A 17,444-nucleotide genomic window follows, 5' to 3' on the forward strand; every position below is an offset into this window, starting at 1 on the left:
CAAAATATTCATAAGTCTCCTCAAGATTAAATATTTTATCGAAGGAAATTTGGCAACTCTCGGATGTTCATACGGTGTTTTTCCTTAGCACGGCAGCAGTACAGTAAGTATAGAGACTTATTTGAATCAGTGAGAACGAAAACACACCAACTCGGAAAAATGAAAAGAATCAAGACACACACGAAACCGAACAGTAAATGAAGAAATTATAGTCTAAGAAAGAGATTTGTGGTGCCAAAATACAAGCACTTAGGGCCTTGTCTCCACGACCCGTTTCACGAGATTTGTCCCAGGGAAAAATCCCACTTACGAAGTTGGGAAAAATATTGAGTTAATCAATATTTTTCCCAGTACCAAGTGTGGTACTTGTACCCCTAGGATCCACTGAGAGAAGAAGAAGAAGTGAAAACGAATCGTGCAATATTTTATTCTTACTACATTGTTAATGTTTGTTCAGTTAAAATAATGTGTCTAATTGTCAATTGAGTGCAATTATTATTTTAATCCCGGTTAAATACTCGACTTTAACTAATTTATCTTCCTGCGCAAACTAGTCGCAGGACTGTATGAGCCCCGTCTCGTGGAGACGGTAACTGGGAAAAATCCCAGAAGTTTCATTCCTGCGATTCGAACTTGGGACAAATCCCATGAAAACGTCCCGTGGAGACAAGGCCTAAGGGCATTTTAAAGGTCCAAGTTGGAACAGATGCGCTAACTTCAATGACTTCAGTGACTTCAATGACAAACTCACTGATTCATTTGTTTTCCCTATATGTTGATGCAGTTCAAGCCGGCTGCACCTCCAGCGAGCTTAAACGAGGGAGGCCAGCAGGGTCCGCAGAGGAAGGCGCAGTTCCGGCCGCAGGGTCCGAACGCGGGTGTCCGACAGCAGACTTCGAAAGCCCCGCAGTACGAGAAGCCGGCGCGCCCGCTCCAACCGACCGCCACCGCCGAGAGGAACGACATTGACAGGGCTGGCTACAGAGAGAAAAAACCAGTCGCCCAGGTAAAGAACTTTCCACGCCTTACTCCTTAATTGCACCGGCTCCCCAGTCAGTATCCTCGCACATGTACGCTGGCTCTTTCGTCTTTGCATACCTCATTTTCACTGCATATACGCTGCGAGAAATAATTCTGGAAAACCATAAGTGCAGTCGCGATGGAGATGCTGCATGTGTGAGGAATTTGCGATTTGACTATTCTATTGATTCTTATATAAAAGTTCGTGAGAGACACGATGGTGCCACTGGCTTTCTCTGAAATCAACTCCCGGGCTCAAAAAAAGCTCTCAAGTTGAGACCAAAATGGAAGGGATATCCCACGCTATCCTGAGAGTCCACCTCTACATCAAGACAAACTCCATGCGAAGATAGGGAGCAAATACGTTAGCAGGGTTGCCTCGTTTTCAGTTTTAGAGCCCTCAAATAAAGTGGCAGCCCTGTCAGTGTATTTGCTCCCTATCTTTGCATGAAGAGTTTGTGTTGATGTAGAGGTGGACTCTCAGAATAGCGTGGGATATCCCCTCCATTTTGGCCTCAACTTGAGAGCTTTTTCTGAGCTTGGGAGTTAATTTCAGAGAAAACCAGTGGCACCATCATGTTTCTCGCAAACTTTTACACAAGTATCAATGATCAAATCGCAAATTCCTCAAACATGCCTTTGCGGCATGAAGCGGCAAATACCTTATCTATGTGAATATCTGCGACCGTCCTTGAGATGTTAAAAGTATGTTCATACTTTTTGCGCATCCTGATATGGCACCTTCAAGGATTATCTCAAACAACCGCATTACTCACCGATTTACGGATGCAACTATTCGGCCTCCGAGGCAACGCTAGGAAGTATCTTTTCACAATGAAGGCGTTTCTTATGCGTCGTCACTCGTCACCGAACATCGAAGGGTAAGCTCGAACGACCGCGTTACTCACCAATCTAAGGTTCTGCATTGTTGATTGGGCTTTCAAGTGATGCAACTATCCGGCCTCCGAGGCAACGCTAGGAGGTATCTTTTCACATTGAAGGCGTTTCTTATGCGTCGTCACTCTTCGTCGTACATCGAAGGATTATCTCAATCAATCGCATTTATACTCACTAATCTACGGTTCTGCATAGTTGATTGGGCTTTCAAATGATACAACTATTCGGCCTCCGAGGCAACGCTAGGAGGTATCTTTCCACAGAGAAGGCGTTTCTTATGCGTCGTCACTCTTCACTGAACATCGAAGGTTTAGCTGAAACAAGAGCATTTACTCACTAGCCTACGCTGGTAGGCTGTTGATTGGATTTTCAAAGGATGCAACTATTCTGCCTCCGAGGCAACGCTAGGAGGTATCTTTTCATAGTGAAGGCGTTTCTTATGCGTCGTCACTCGTCACCGAACATCGAAGGGTTACCTCAAACATTCGCATTTACTCACTAATCTACGTTTGTACGCTGCATGTTGATTGGATTTTCAAATGATACATATCGACGGTGTAAGTCGGCAATCACGTACTTCGGTTTGCGACGTCGTCGCTGACTTCCAGTCATACTTTAATTTCAAATGAAAAACTACTCAACGGCAATTCTTAAAACTGCTTTGATTTTTCCTCTCAGTTGCGAGAGAATTCTGCGAAAACGTCAAGGAAATATGTCAATTTGCTCTCCTTTATAAAATAAAATAGGAGCGGAGATTTTCAAACACCGCTAACGGGATACGTGTTTGCGGACTTGCACCGTCGATATATTCGACCTTGGTCACGCGCCGTTTCCGAATATGCCTCTCCTTCTTTTCGAAGAGGAACGCGAGACGCCACTCCGTCTAAAAGCACGTTCAAGGACCAAATAGTACTCGAGGCAACTAACTTGAGGCTGTAACTATGCATACATACATACATAAAGCCGCTTTTATAGCGCAGCCTCGCGCTCTGCGACGCCCAATCGCCATTGCCCCCTATCCTCCCAGAGATCATCAGGCAATTGGCACCTCCTGATCTCCGCCTCCACCCCTTGTCGCCAACCTTTTACAGGACGTCCACGCCGTCGCCTTCCGGGAGGAACCCAATCGAAGACCTGCTTGGGCAACCGATCGTCTGCCATCCTTCGCACATGTCCATACCAGACCAACTGCTTGGACCTGATATCGTGCACGATGTCCTTCTCCACACCCATTATCTCGCGTACCCTTTCATTGCGGATACGCTCTCCTCTCGATATCCCAGCAGACCTTCGCCAAAAGTCCATCTCAGTTGCCCTAAACATGTCTTCAGTTCTTTTCTTGAGTTGCCAGACCTCACTCCCGTAAGTTACGATACTCTTCACGATGACGTTGTAAATTTTTCGTTTGGTCTCCTTGGAGATACTCTGGTCCCAGAGAGCCCCATTTAGCATCACGATAGCTTTCCTGCCTTGCACATTCCGATCTTTAATGGCCCGATCCAAATTTCCGTCCTTAGTTAACCATACTCCCAGATATTTATACTCTTCACAGTCCTGAATTTTCCGACCATCCTCCAGTTCAATGCTTTGCTGATCACCACCGATAACCAACTTCTCCGTCTTTACCACATTAACTTCCATCCCCCACTTACGGTATACTTCCACTAACTTGCGCGTCATGTAATTCGCATCTTCTTCGTCCTGAGCTATTACCACCTGATCATCAGCAAAGCAAAGAGTGTAGGGGGGGGGGGGGGGCATCTTCTCGTAGCGGGACGCCCATTCCTGAACAACATCCACCATCTTAAGGGTAACTTTATGAATTTCTAAATTTCTTTTCTTTCCTTTCCTTTTTCAGATCCTGAAACGATACAGAGAGGACAACCCGGACGGCTCGATCACGTGGGGTTTCGAGAACGACGACGGCTCCTTCAAAGAGGAGACGATCGGGATCGACTGCGTGACGCGCGGGAAATACGGGTACATCGACCCGGACGGGAACAGGCGGGAGTACTCCTACACCTCGGGCATCCCGTGCAACCGCAACAAGGAGCAGGACGAGGAGGCCTCCGACACCAACGGCTACATCGACTACACCAACAACCGATACGTCATGCCCAACGGCGACAGCATCGACCTCAGCAGTATGGTCAAGAACCGCGCCAGGAAGCCCGTCAAGAACCACCAATACTCATAGTGAGCGTGAAACAGGGTCCTCTCCCACTCCCACTAACGTCAGCCACCACCTTAAAACAAAACGATACTCTTCGACGGTGTAAGTCGGCAATCACATAACTCGTTTGCGGTGTCTGAAAATTTCCGCCTCTATGTTATTTTTTTGAAGGAGAACACATTGACATCATTCCTTGAAGATTATGCAGAATTTTCTTCGCGCAGAGAAGAAAAACTACGGCAGTTTTACAGAACTGCTGTTGAGTAGTTTTCCGTTTAAAAAATAATGTATGACTGGAAGTCTGCGACGTCGCAAACCGAGTTATGTGATTGCCGACTTACACCGTCGTCTTGTCCATGCTCTTGCATTGATTTTAATGGCGGCCGAGGGGATCAAGGTGCTCTTGAGAGGGAACCGAGCGATACCGGATGTTGCCAATTTACTGGGACAGTTTAATTTTTTATGACCGATTCTCTTGAAAATATCGTTGAGGAAGCTAGGGCCAATACCTAGGTACCTGCAATTTTCAACAGAATCGGCACAACCGTTCTCTTAAGAACGAATAAATTGCCCACAGATGGCATTAGCTGATGTCGCTTGATACTCTTTCAAGAAGTACTGCTCAAAAGATACCTGGGAGAAAAAATTCGTTAAATTGACCATACTACTGTTTGATTTTTGAAGTGAGGATAGTGTATGGTAACTCTCACTTTATCTATTAGGTACGTGGAAGGAGGTGTAGAATACTGAACATCCTATGTGTCAAAAAAAGTATAAATGAGATCTTGAGTTGATCACGCTCAGAGTGTGGAATTGATTCTAGCGATTTACCAAACCCTAGGTACCTTATACTACACACAGCGACTCTCATTAGTTTCTTTAACCTTCATGTGAGTACCACTTAAGGCAATAGGCAAGAGTTGCATGATGGATCATATAAGGCTATATATCAACTTCGAAATTGGTGACCCAACACAGAATGTTTGATAGGCCCTGCTTACCTAGGCGCTGCTGAACCTATTCCGAACTACACAACCTCCTGAAAGCTGATTTTATTCCATACATATACAGGCCCTTGTAAAAATGGCTATTTTGCAGTATTGCCTCTCATGGTGAATGATGCTAAAAGATTTTCTGCCATAAGTTTTTTTCATGGGAGGATGGAATCTACTCAAAAAATAAGCTTCAGTTTAAAAAAAATTTCATGCAGATGGGTTGATTCAGTTAATTAAAGCATTTATTCAGCAAGTCAAGAGCTCTTATACACTTTTCGAACGTCTAGAATGCTAAATCAGCTTTCATGTTTCCTAGTGCATCAGCTAAAAACTATGATCAGTAAAAAATCAAATTATTTTTTTACCTTTACACTGCCGTTATTGACACTTATTGTCAACAGTCAATCTAACATTGCCACAACCGAATTTATGAAGTCTACCTGCATTGGATAGACCTCTTTTCCAGATAAATGGGCCAAATTCTCTGCTTCAAAAATATAGCACCCATACTTACGAGAGCGCAAAAGCTTTCCTTTTAGTGATAGTTTAAAGAGTATGTTTTTAAACTGTTCCATTTTATCACTTTCTTATGTATGCTGCTTTGACAGTTTGAATGCACCGAACATCCTTATTTGTTCTTGGTGAAATTCAATTACCCCCAAATCAGGGTTGTCTTCATGAAGAGTTTAAAGATTTAATTACTTTTTGTTCCTACATTATCTGATGATAACCATTAAACATTTACTATATTACACTTCTTATTTAAATCGAAGCAGTAAATAGTAATTATTCTTATATGCTTGATTTAATAATTATGATGGCCTCTAGTGACCAAGCGAGCGAGTTGTTTACTTCTTTGACTGGAGTAAATGAAGAGGAGAATAACAGCTCTGAGAAAGTGACAAAGAACTTAGATTTGACTTCCGCTGAAACTAGCAATATCTACAGGATAAATGACTGATTTTTTTACCAGAGCGTTAGACAGACTATTCATACTGAAAAAACAAAAAACTGCTAGTGTTAGATTTAGATTTAAAACGTTTTAGGGTATTATTATAATCTTGTATGCCATACGTTTTTATATCTTCTAACTGATCCCTGGGAATCTTTCAGTCCTCTGAAATTCAAGTAAATTACAGTTGGAAAAGCAAAAAAGATGGAAGATTATCAGAGTCAAGGATTATAGTTTAAATTTTATGGGAGGTGAATAGGTCAAAAACACAAAATATACTTGGAAACTTTAATTAAGCCAGATTAAATAAATATGTATACTGTAAGATCTCAGAATTTTTTTTTTTAAACCATTAGCAGAGCACAGGGATCAACAGGAAGATCGAAAATGTAGGCAAGCCCTGAGCTTTGTTTAATTTGACGTGGTTAAGATGATTGTACCATCCTTAACATTGTAAAGTCATTAGTTTAAAACAGAAAACAATTCCTTTTTTGTAGAAAATTAATAATAAAAATTAAAAAAATTAAAAAATACAAGTTTTAATTCATCATAGTCTGTTGCCTTGAACTTCAAGAAAAATTGAAAAATTTAATGAACCTATCTCCTCTATGAACGACAGTAAAATTTCACAATGCGTCACCAATATGTGAGCCATTGGATCTATTGCTAATCATGAATAAGTGACTGGAGGATGGTTGAAATTCATATAAAATATGGTAGAGCACATTTTATGGTCTAAAAATTTCAATACTGATCAAGTTTACTTTGATATCAATTACGTCAGAACTGCAGTTAACTGAAGTGTCATTCTTTAATCTTGTCGCTTTGATCATTCATAATCATCCACATTATACCGCTCATTTGCTAAGAAATACCTTCAAGGATACAGCATTGGGAAAATTATGCAGCCTTCACAACACATAGCATGTGTATGATCCTTTATTGTGAGTTGTGAATCTTTTCTACCTCATTTCAGAAGATATCAAATAGATAAACTTACTTTCTCGACAACCCTCATACTTCCTCAACATTTACGAATTTTGCTGACTGGTATAGAATAAAAATTTGCTTAGAGTTACATTGTACTGATATGTCAATGGAATTTTTGTCGTTCAGGAGGCTGATAAATATTTTAGCATGGTTTCTTAAGAAAAAACTGCTGAAAATAGAAAGGGAAAGTAAATAAAAGAACGATGATGAATAACTGTTAAAGAGGTAGAGATATGTAAGTTCAAAAATTTCACCAGTAAAAGTGAGCAGTAAAGTTATTTCATTACATTATTATGTAGCATAAGCTACTTTTATTGATTCTTTACAAATCAATCCGTGCAATGAAAAATGCCAAATCTGAGGAGGAGAAAATATCAGTCGGAAGATTATTAACGATGGATAAATGTATACTTAAAAAATCAATGTACAAAAATTACAAATTGGGTACATTCAACGAAGAAAATGAAAGAGAAAGAAAAAAAATTACTTGATAAAAGAATAATTCATAGGGGATGTAACATGAGTCATTATGCAGGAGTGTATTCATACATACTATCTATAGAGCTAGAGTCTGAGCGTTGATTTGATTGTTGGTGAAAACTTTTTCAAACTTTTTCTTTTCCTCTTTGAAAGCTAGCTTGTTCATCTTCCGTTCTACACGTCTTTCCTGAAATCAGATGTTAAGTTTCTTGGATTAATCATTAAAGGTTGGAAAAAAGATGAATCATTTGTTGGACCATGTAGAAAATTAAAAAATGTATGATGCAAAGAACAGATAAATTAAAAAGCCCTCCACACTGTTTCATGGGAGGGGGCGGCTTTGCCCCCAGACACACTGAGCATGCGTTGTTCGAGTGGTTGGACGGATTTAATTGCTCATATTTGAGGGACTCTCGCATCCACCGCAAATAACGTATTTTCCAAAAGAAAAGCATAAACTCAGGTTATAAGTGTGTTCCTGACCTAAGAACGGTTAGGTAGTGGCAGCAGGCAGCATACCAATCTCCTTGTGTGCCTTACATACATTACAGAGAGCCAGGTTTCTACCTACGACGGCAGTGTGTCCGATTCCTAACACCTCTGTAACGAGATTGGATCTGAAATAATTTTCCAAGGTTTTTTGCAATGCAGCCTTTTAATCCATCATCTGTCATCACAATCATTGTTAAATTGGATTCAAGTTCACCAAAACATTATTTCGAAAAAAGAAGAAAAAAATTTATTGTTGGTAATGGAATTTTGATAAGGCTGATATAAATTGTTCCTAAATTGAAACAAGGTTGTTATATCGAAGGTCTCATTATGGCGGTTTCACTGAAAATAATAGATTGTCAATTTTCCAATCATAGTCAGAATGCACAACATTTTAACATGCACTTAATACGAATGAGTTGTATGTACCTTAAAAGAAACATGCCCTACGATAGCATTGATGTTTTAGGGCTTGTTTGAAAAAGGACAATTTCTCTTGTAGAAACAACTTGCTTATAAAGGCACTAAGAACTATTTTTTGCATGAAAAGGACTATAAACCCATTGATGAAACATGACACGTTCTAAGAAAGGGAACCCATTTCTCACCTTGTGAAATGTAACCCAAATCTTCATCTCAGTATACTAAAAATCGATTGTCTTGACAATACAGACCCATCAGTGCATCAATGAAAGCTTTGATTAAAAAGGATTGGATATTTAAAACAGCAAACAGAAATAGAGATTTCATACCTTCCTGATTTGTTTGACTAGATTTTTCCGATCCTTCCTTTCACTTGATGTTTCTTCTTTTGGTCGAACAGAAAGAGAAAGTCTAGATACAGATGAGAGAACTGAGCGAACATCATCTTTTTCATCATCTCTCTTGTTCATCATATCTAAGTTTGCCTGGGTAAGTTTTTCACTGATAACAGGAATGCCTTTCTTGAATTTTATTTTGTTGACCTGCAAAAATGGAAGGTGAAGAGATTAAACATGAAAACTGGAGCAGACATTTTTCAACAAAACATTTTTTATGTCTTTTTTTGGTCCTTTAAGTCAACTGAAAATAAGGAAAAAGGGGGAAAAAACATTAAAAAAATAATTCAGTTTTAAAACTTGTTTGCATACTTTGGACGTTCCTGCTGAGTCAATGAATTTTAAGACTAAAACTAGCTGCTCCAGGCGCCCTACGGGCGCCTTCCACAGCTAGCAATGGTGGTGCAGTAGCTTAGTTGGAATCGGAGCAATTAGTTGAATCTATTTAATAATGATAAATAAAATGTCTGTAACAATAAGTGTTGTTAGCAATACGCACTACTGCAGTTAATAATTCAGGGTCAGTCAAGCCGCAGAGAATAAGATGCCAGGATATCAAGAAGCTGTGAAGCGGAGCAGCCGAGGGATTGCGAAGGAATGTGGGTGGCGAGTGACGAACGACGATGCGACCCAAACCTCCTTCGTTGAGGTTGGTGGGAGGAAAGCTATACGAAAGAAAACGGAGATAGCCGAAAGAACGTGGTGGAAGGGGCGGCTGATACCGTAGAGGGGGGGGTACCTGGGCACGGGCAAGCAGGTAGCGGCCGGACGACCGCTCGGAACAGCTGAACTTTACTCGTCGATAAAAGTAAGAAAATTTGAGAAAATCGAAAAAACAATTACAGCCTGCAAATCTACAGATCAGAAGCTTTCATTTAAAAAAAACCCCATGCAAATCGGTCCGGTGGTTCTCTCACAGTTACTGTCCCAAAATGCGGACTTTAGTCTGAATAAATGGGAGAAAATTTGAGCCCAGCTAAACTTCACTCGTCGATAAAAGTAAGACAATTTGAGAAAATCGAAAAAAACGACCACAGCCTGCAAATTTACAGATCACAGGCTTTCATTTAAAACAAAAATCATGCAAATCGGTCCGGTGGTTCTCTCAAAGTTAACGTCCAAAGATTCGGACCTCCGTTTTAATGCATCGAAGAAAATTTGAGAAAATTATGGGAGAAAATTTGAGAAAATCGAAAAAACGATCACAGCCTGCAAATCTACAGCTCAGGGGCTTTCATTTAAAAAAAAGATCACCCAAATCGGTCCGGTGGTTCTCTCAAAGTTAATGCCCCAAGATTCGGAACTTTGCATTTTAATATATAGGATAGCAACTAATGTTTACACCAAAAAGCTTTCTGTATCCCTGGCTAAAACCAAAGTCGAAAGACATAAGCAAATTACAGGGAAGAAATTGAAAAAGTGACAGTAAGTGCAAACGATTGTAGTTTAAAGTTTCTGGACGGCCCTAGTTTTTATACTCATGGATTGTAAGAGTGACTCCAGGGTTATGGACTTCCTAGATAATGAAAGTTGTTTATTGATAGCTGAATTCTGAGAACAGGTATTTCAAAGAGTTTGTTTTCACAGAATATATACACAAGAGAAAAACAAGTTACAATTTATAGCTGTATGAAATCACCTCTATCAATTTTTCTTCTAAAAAATGGATTTTTCAACATTATGAACTAAGGAACAAGTTTAAAAGTTGAGGTGTTGTGACGTGAAAATCGAATGCCAAGATCTATCTTTGTTGTATTCTAACAGTGTTACAGTTTAGATCCTTAATAGCTAGGTGTTAAAAATTAGTTTAACTTCTTTTTTTAAAAAAAATTACAGGAATTGGAATAAAATGCGTATGGAGACCTTCATGTTAAGTATCATTTTCTGACTGATACGCTTTTAAAAAGATTCAATTCAGAGATAGGATTCACAAACAAACCACATAAAGGAGCACTTCATGAAAGAAAGAGTGAGATCTTAAGTACAAGAACAGGATACCTTGGGTGGTTCTTGGATAAGTTTAGGATGATTGTAGATATTTGAGTACGTGGATAGAATCGACTCGCAGTCCCAAAACTCTTTTGGTTTAATTTCAAGGCGATCCATCTCCTCCTCGGCTGTATTTTCCTCGGCTGTTTCAGCTCTCTGCAAGATTATTTCTTTCTCTTCCTTCGATAGACCATCAGCCTATTACAAAATCCGTAAATTCTCATTACATAACAACATAAAATCTATACAACTTTCGAAGTCTGCAAGACTGAGAAGAGAGAAGTTTTGCTGTACACAACAGATAATATTCCAACTTTACTGAGCCAAATGCCTCAAAATTAGGCTTAAAGGTCTGCCTTGATTGAGCAAAACTTCTTCTTGCATCATTAAAACCTTTGAAAGTCTTAAAAATTGCTGAAAGCATCTCGAAATGACACTTCCTGGCGAACTTGTTCCTAACATGTTGAGATGAAGTATTACCTAATGACAAGAGAAGTAAAGAAATTACAAAACGCTCAATATCAAACTCAATGAAAGTCATGATAATCCTAAGTTATCGACTGGTTGTTTTGGGAGGAGCAATTTTATTTGAGATTTTAAGAAAAGTAAATTGTACAAACGAGAGATGCTGATGAAATAAAACTGTTTTCAAACCATTCAACCTCCTAATACAAACGCAGTTTCTCACAGGTTGTGAATCAAAATGCTGAGTATTTCCATTTTTCGTAAATTTGATTCCAAAGATATGACTTGAAGTCGGCATTTACGGTAATTGTTTTTCTTTTAAAAAAGTGAGAACCACTTTTTCCTCCATTAATGAAGAAATGTTGAGAAGTTCAATGAAGGTAATTCTAACAAGCTTACTTTATGCTGATGTTTTTTTAACTCCTGTGCAGCGCCATCAAGCATGGAAGACGATGCTGGAATTTGACCTTCAATTTCTTCAGTATCAAGGGCACCAATTTCTCCATCATCGTACTCAGCGAACATCTAGAAAAGAATAATAGTAATGTAGTTGGATTGAATGAAATGGCAGAGGTGCAGAAACTTCTCAAACTTCTCAGCCAAACAGTGCAAAATCTGGGAAAAAGAGAAGACTGCTGTCATAGATGGAAAAGTTGGTTCGCATTAGAGTAAAAATCACTGCTAATTGCAAAATCGTGGCAATCTGAAAATTAGAAGCACAAGAAAAATTCAATTTCCTCAATATTTGTGTGAAATACGCCCACACCTGAATCACTAAATAAAAAAAGAGCACATGTCCAGAAAACCAAATTGTTCAGGAGACACAAAAAACTAGATATTTGATATTAAGATATATAAGATATTTGATTTGATTTGTAGATATTTTTTGGAAAGTCGTTATGTTTAAAAAAACCGGCGATCCGCTTTGCCCCACGCCGGTTTTTTTTAAACATAACGACTTTCCAAAAAATGTCTACCACAAAATAAACAGTTTTTTGTGTCTCCTGAACAATTTGGTTTTCTGGACATGTGCCCTTTTTGTATTTAGTGATTCACCTACTAGAACTTATCAGCAATGTAAGGGTACTATTGCCTATATTTTTTACCCTCTTTTAGTCCCGATCTTAATAAAATGTATGCAAAAAATATACTCTAAATCTTAATACACATGCACCTGAACAATTCCTTGCTTGGAACTTGGAATGATTGTTTAACTTCATCACTCCATGAAATAGAGTATGAGAGATATCCTAAATCACAGCAAACTGGAATGACTTTTTTTAAAAAAAAAAAAATAGATACATTTATCAAATTATATAAAAATTGGAAGGGATTGAATCTACTTTAGATTAATTTTATTAATATAGATTTTGATGTAGCTTCAACTTGATTAGTAAGCCTTTTGTTCAATTTTCAATCTCTTTCAACAATCTGTTCACCGCATGCTGTCTAGGATCCTTGAGTATTTTATTTACAATATTTTTCCCTGATTTTTGAGGGCGATTTTGTGCTGCCAATGTCTTTTCCGAATTTTTTTGAAAAAAAATTGAACCTTCCTCCGACATTTAGAGCAAGAATATCAATTTAAGATACTTCCTGGTTAAATCTTCAGTGCTAAGTCAGAGCAGACAGCAAGTTCAGAAGCAAAACAGTATTAAAACAAAAATCTAGTAAAGTCCCTTTTTTTCAACTTGGATTCCCCGATTTTTCTGGAAAGTTTTTGTTCTTGGATTGATTCCGATACATTTAGGTCTTTTTCTGTCATACGCACCACAGTTCTGCAGCCTTCAGGCACCTGTTTTGTGGATTGTTAGCTTAGAATGGTACTATCAGACAACCATTACTTCGATAATTCTTTCAAAGCATGTGAATCATAGATACCTTTTCAAACTTGTCATCCAATATGGTCAATTTTTCATTCCTACGAATGATGGAACTGGACATGGAGTAATTTGTGAATCGTGACTTGGTATCAAAATCATCATCGCTCATTGCCCCCATACTCCCTACATCATCACGTTCTTCATCATAATAATCTTCATCTTCCTCACCAATGTAATCGTCATCATCATCTAAGCCACTGAAAAAAGGAAGAAATTGATTATGCCAGAACCAAGCTAATTCTTAATTCTAAACTCCTTGTGGTTACCAGAAAAATTTCTTTTCATATGAATACAAAAAACTGGAATCTAACATTGAATTTATTCAGGCTGCTGAAACTCCTGACTTTTAAGGTGCAAAAATTCTCCGAGTTTCCAGATGCTTCCTTGAAAAACTTATTTCCTAGGTTTCTTGAGGTTTCCCCTTAAATTACATAAATCATCTATATTGTCTCATTTTTAGGAGTCTTGATATTAGCGTTCGAGCTTCAGGGTAAAATTTAAGGAGCCATCTGGGCTGGCAAGGCTAATTTTTAGGAGTTATCTCCGATGCTTTAGGGGAAGAAATTATTTTTTGCAAATGTATCACCTATCATGAAGTATGGTAATTTCATTAGCTATACCCATAAAAATAAGAGACAAAGTCAACTTACGGCATGTTTGCTTTGAGTACAAAATCATCTTCTAACTGATTTTCAGGATCAGAATAATCAAAATCTTCGTCCATAGCAGCAACAATGTCTGGGTCTAAGTCCAAGTTTAAACCTAAAAACGGGAGAAAGAGTGGATACAATTGATTGGTCCTCAAGCATGGAGAATTTTTGGCTGAAACTCTTCAGCAAGTAATTATAATTTTAATGCACTCGCATTAAAATTATAATTACTATCTAATATTTTTTTATGGTGTTTATCTTCTTTTTTTTTTTTTTTTTTTTTTTTTGCTTTGAAAGCGGGGAGAAAACCGAGTTCCGGCAACTACTGCTCGCATGTGCCAGGGACGGGCGGCCAATCCCACCCCTCGACAGTTGCAATCAGCTGACAGGGGTTTCGAGAGAGCCACCCGCACCCCGCAAACACGATTTATCTTAAAAAGAGAGAGAGGGAGAAGGATCAAAGTGTGGTCAAGAGGAGAAAATTTTAGGTATACAAGTTTCAGATACAATATCATTATTACAATAAAACTAAGTAGAATTCAAACTAGAAGACAAACTATCGAATAATTACAACTCTGAAGTTCATCTTCTGCATAGTCCATTAGAAAGTTTATGATTTTATTGGTCAAAAGAGAAATATCTTACCAGATGAAGGTGGATTTCTATTAAGTAGTCCGACATCCTCTTCGAACTCAGACGCAAACATGGATGAAGGAAGCATTATCTGGGGACAGATGAGAGTGAAAATTAAAAACTCCATGGAAGGGAAAATGCATGCTGGAAAAATATGTTGTTCAAACTCTTTAGACTACAATGGTTTTAAGATTAGTAAATTTGAAATTTTGAGGCCAAAAAGCAGTGTAACAGTGTCCAGTTTAAGCATGAGCCAATATTGCAGCTTATAATTTTGTTTGAAGAAGAAACACAGATCAAAATTGGTTGTAATTCTCACAGAGAAAAATATGTGGGAAATATTTAAGGTCACATTTCATTATTCGAATTCATTACCCCATTCTCTTGAAACAATGATGACCTTTCAAGAACTATTACTGGTATAGTTACTTTAATCTCTGTTAACTGTTTTAAAATGGACCACTGGACAAGGTCAGAAAAAAACAAAAAGAGTCATAAGTTTTTGTATTTTCTTCGGAGTCTTGCGCATGCGCAGAAAACGATTCACACACTGGAAAGTTTGAAAATTTACTCTTAAACAGGATATTCGCAAATATTTTTAACTTTGATCAAATGGAAGTTAGATTATACAAATGAAATCATTTGTATTTGTGCCATTGAACCATTGATAGTTGTAAACACTTAAGTATATCCTATTTAAGAGTTGATTTCCCGACTTTTCAATGGGTGGTTCATTTTTCTCATGAAAGCTTGAAGAGAAAATATGCGTAGTGCTTTAACCCATACCTTGCCTAGAGGTCTATTGCAGGGTTCACAGAATTATATTAGTTTATGAAGTTGTGTTGGTAAACTGAGACAAAAAGCTACATACTTTGGGTCTGGATGAAGGTTTGATTTTGGGCTTTTCGCTTGATCCGGCTTCCAGCATTTCATTGTCCTTCTCCACATTTTGTTGAACTACCGGTTCCAATTCATAGCCGCCTTGGGGCCCACCAACTGGCATCAAATGCTTCAGGTAGTCATAATCATCATCAAAGTACACGCCATACTTCCTCTGCTCTTCCTTGCGTTCCTCAGGAGTCTGAAAAGAATAGGAGACAAAATAGAAACAAATTCTTGTGAGAGCGAAAAATTTAGGAAGAATGTCAAATAACAGGAGTAATAAGGCAGATTTTATTTGTAACAACAAAATATTTCCGATTTTCCCTTTTTTTTACTTGATTCTGAACAGCCAATGAAAGAGCAACGTTCGAAGTCTCGACTGAAAATGAGCATTTCCCAGCGTTGCTTTTGAAAACAACACAAAGCAACTTTCCAGGGGCCTCGTCTCCCAGAGATGTTTACATGGGATTTGTGGGAAAAATCCTACTTGGGAACTTGAAAGAAATATTGAGTTGGTCAATATTAATCCTAGTAGCAGGTATGGTTCTTGTATTCTTTGTAGAGATATTTAAGATCAACAAGGGAGGAAGAATAATTGAGAGCAAATTGTGTAATATTTTTTTATTTACTTGATTGTTAGTATTTGATCAATTGAAATAATTTGTCTAAGTGTTAATTGTGTTCAATTATTATCATAGTTACAGTTAAATACTCGACTTTTACTGATTTATCTTACCACACAAACTCGTCACAGGAATGTGAGAGCTCCGTCCCTTGAAGACCGTAACTGGGAGAAATCCCAGAAGTTTCATTCCTGCAATTCAAACTTGGGACAAATCCCTTGAAAACGTCCCATGGAGACAAGGCCCAGAGAGGTGCAAAACTTTAGGTAAAATTTGCTCAGGAATATGCATGAAATGGAACGGCTTTAAATCGTCAGGCACTATCAATAGACCTTGAACAATTTATTAGGAATACTGAGAGGAGTGGATTTTTGGTTTCTTACCAGATGCTTTTTCTTGGGATCTTCAAGAGGCTTAAGAACATGCTGGGGAGCCGTTTCATCCACATACAACGGATCCCTCTGACTCCTGTGTACAAGCGCAAAGGTTACGGAATCCTTTCCAAACTTCTTCTTTTTCTTTGATGGCTGTGAAAAAATGAGAAAAATTAAAATTAAATTAAGTAGATCAGAAAGCTACATTACACCTCTAGTAGACCCTGAAAGACAAAGAGATCTCCATTCAAAGAGGACAAAAATGGGAGCCGCTGGTAACAATATTTTTAGCAGGTGGGAGAAACAGCGTTTCCTGATTGAATAAATTCAGCTTCAGGCAGTGCCTTGGTACCACTCAACTCTTGGCTTTGGATTAGCTCATCATCCCCTTAAAAGTGATTTTTTGAACTTTTGAATGGACTGCACGGTTTTTAGGGGTTTTAATTCATCAAGAGAACGAATTGTCCAGGCAATACATTGGGCATATCCAAAGTTCATCAATACCAGTCACTCCGAAAGGCTGATTCAGAGTGCAAGCTCACAATAAACTGTAAGAAAATAGTGTTGGTAGATACAATTGAATATTTGACTTGTTTAGTTAACTATGTGCCTACAAGCAGCTTGGTTGACTTGGTGTATTCAAGTAACGCGTTGGTTGGTATCAACAATAGTTAGTGACAAGTTCGCCTCTATGTTGCGGCAAAGCCCAAACTTAGTGCATGAACATGAGCTTTCGATTCCACAAAAAAAGAGGCTTTGCTTAGGAAACAAGACATGTGAAAATGAATTTAGCAAAGGTGATAGTGTTTGTAGAATGTTACAATTTTGAGATCCTTACCATTTTGTTTAGATAACAATATGTAGAATACAAAGGAGGGTTGATACTGGCCAAACCAACGAGGCGATTTTTCCCCTATTTCTGATGGAGAACCACGGCACCAGCTAAGCAAGTTGAACGGAAAAGGTATCGAGAATTGTCTTCACGTGAATATAACGAGCGTTTCGTAAAACTTATGCGAGGAAAAATGAAAAATGTTCCACACGAGCACGACACGACACATGTAGCTGCAATTTTGCAATAGCAATTTTGAGGTTAGTTCAATGTTTGGTTGGTTCAAACCAGTGTTG

The 17,444-nt window shown here is 38.4% G+C and overlaps 2 protein-coding genes across 2 annotated transcripts in view; one reads left to right on the plus strand and one right to left on the minus strand.

The window, feature by feature from the left end:
- Positions 1-7,273, plus strand: part of LOC109043790 (uncharacterized) — a 36,612-nt gene extending 29,339 nt beyond the window's left edge. The window contains exons 4-5 of the mRNA XM_019061099.2: positions 785-1,006; positions 3,776-7,273. Coding sequence (XP_018916644.2) covers positions 785-1,006; positions 3,776-4,114 — 561 coding nt within the window. The 3' untranslated portion in view covers positions 4,115-7,273. The remainder of the gene's footprint in view (positions 1-784; positions 1,007-3,775) is intronic.
- A 140-nt stretch (positions 7,274-7,413) lies between these two features.
- On the minus strand, positions 7,414-17,376 carry LTV1 (LTV1 ribosome biogenesis factor). Its single transcript, XM_019061100.2, has 10 exons — positions 17,155-17,376; positions 16,326-16,469; positions 15,309-15,518; positions 14,450-14,528; positions 13,805-13,916; positions 13,153-13,351; positions 11,671-11,796; positions 10,816-11,004; positions 8,752-8,964; positions 7,414-7,694 (listed from the first exon to the last, which is right to left on the minus strand). Exons 1-10 carry the CDS (start codon positions 17,155-17,157, stop codon positions 7,584-7,586), a joined length of 1,386 nt encoding a protein of 461 aa, XP_018916645.2. The 5' UTR covers positions 17,158-17,376; the 3' UTR covers positions 7,414-7,583.
- Positions 17,377-17,444: the final 68 nt, after the last annotated feature.

The sequence above is a fragment of the Bemisia tabaci genome, chromosome 4, assembly GCF_918797505.1.
Source record: "Bemisia tabaci chromosome 4, PGI_BMITA_v3".
In the NCBI taxonomy this organism is placed as follows: Eukaryota; Metazoa; Arthropoda; class Insecta; order Hemiptera; family Aleyrodidae; genus Bemisia; species Bemisia tabaci.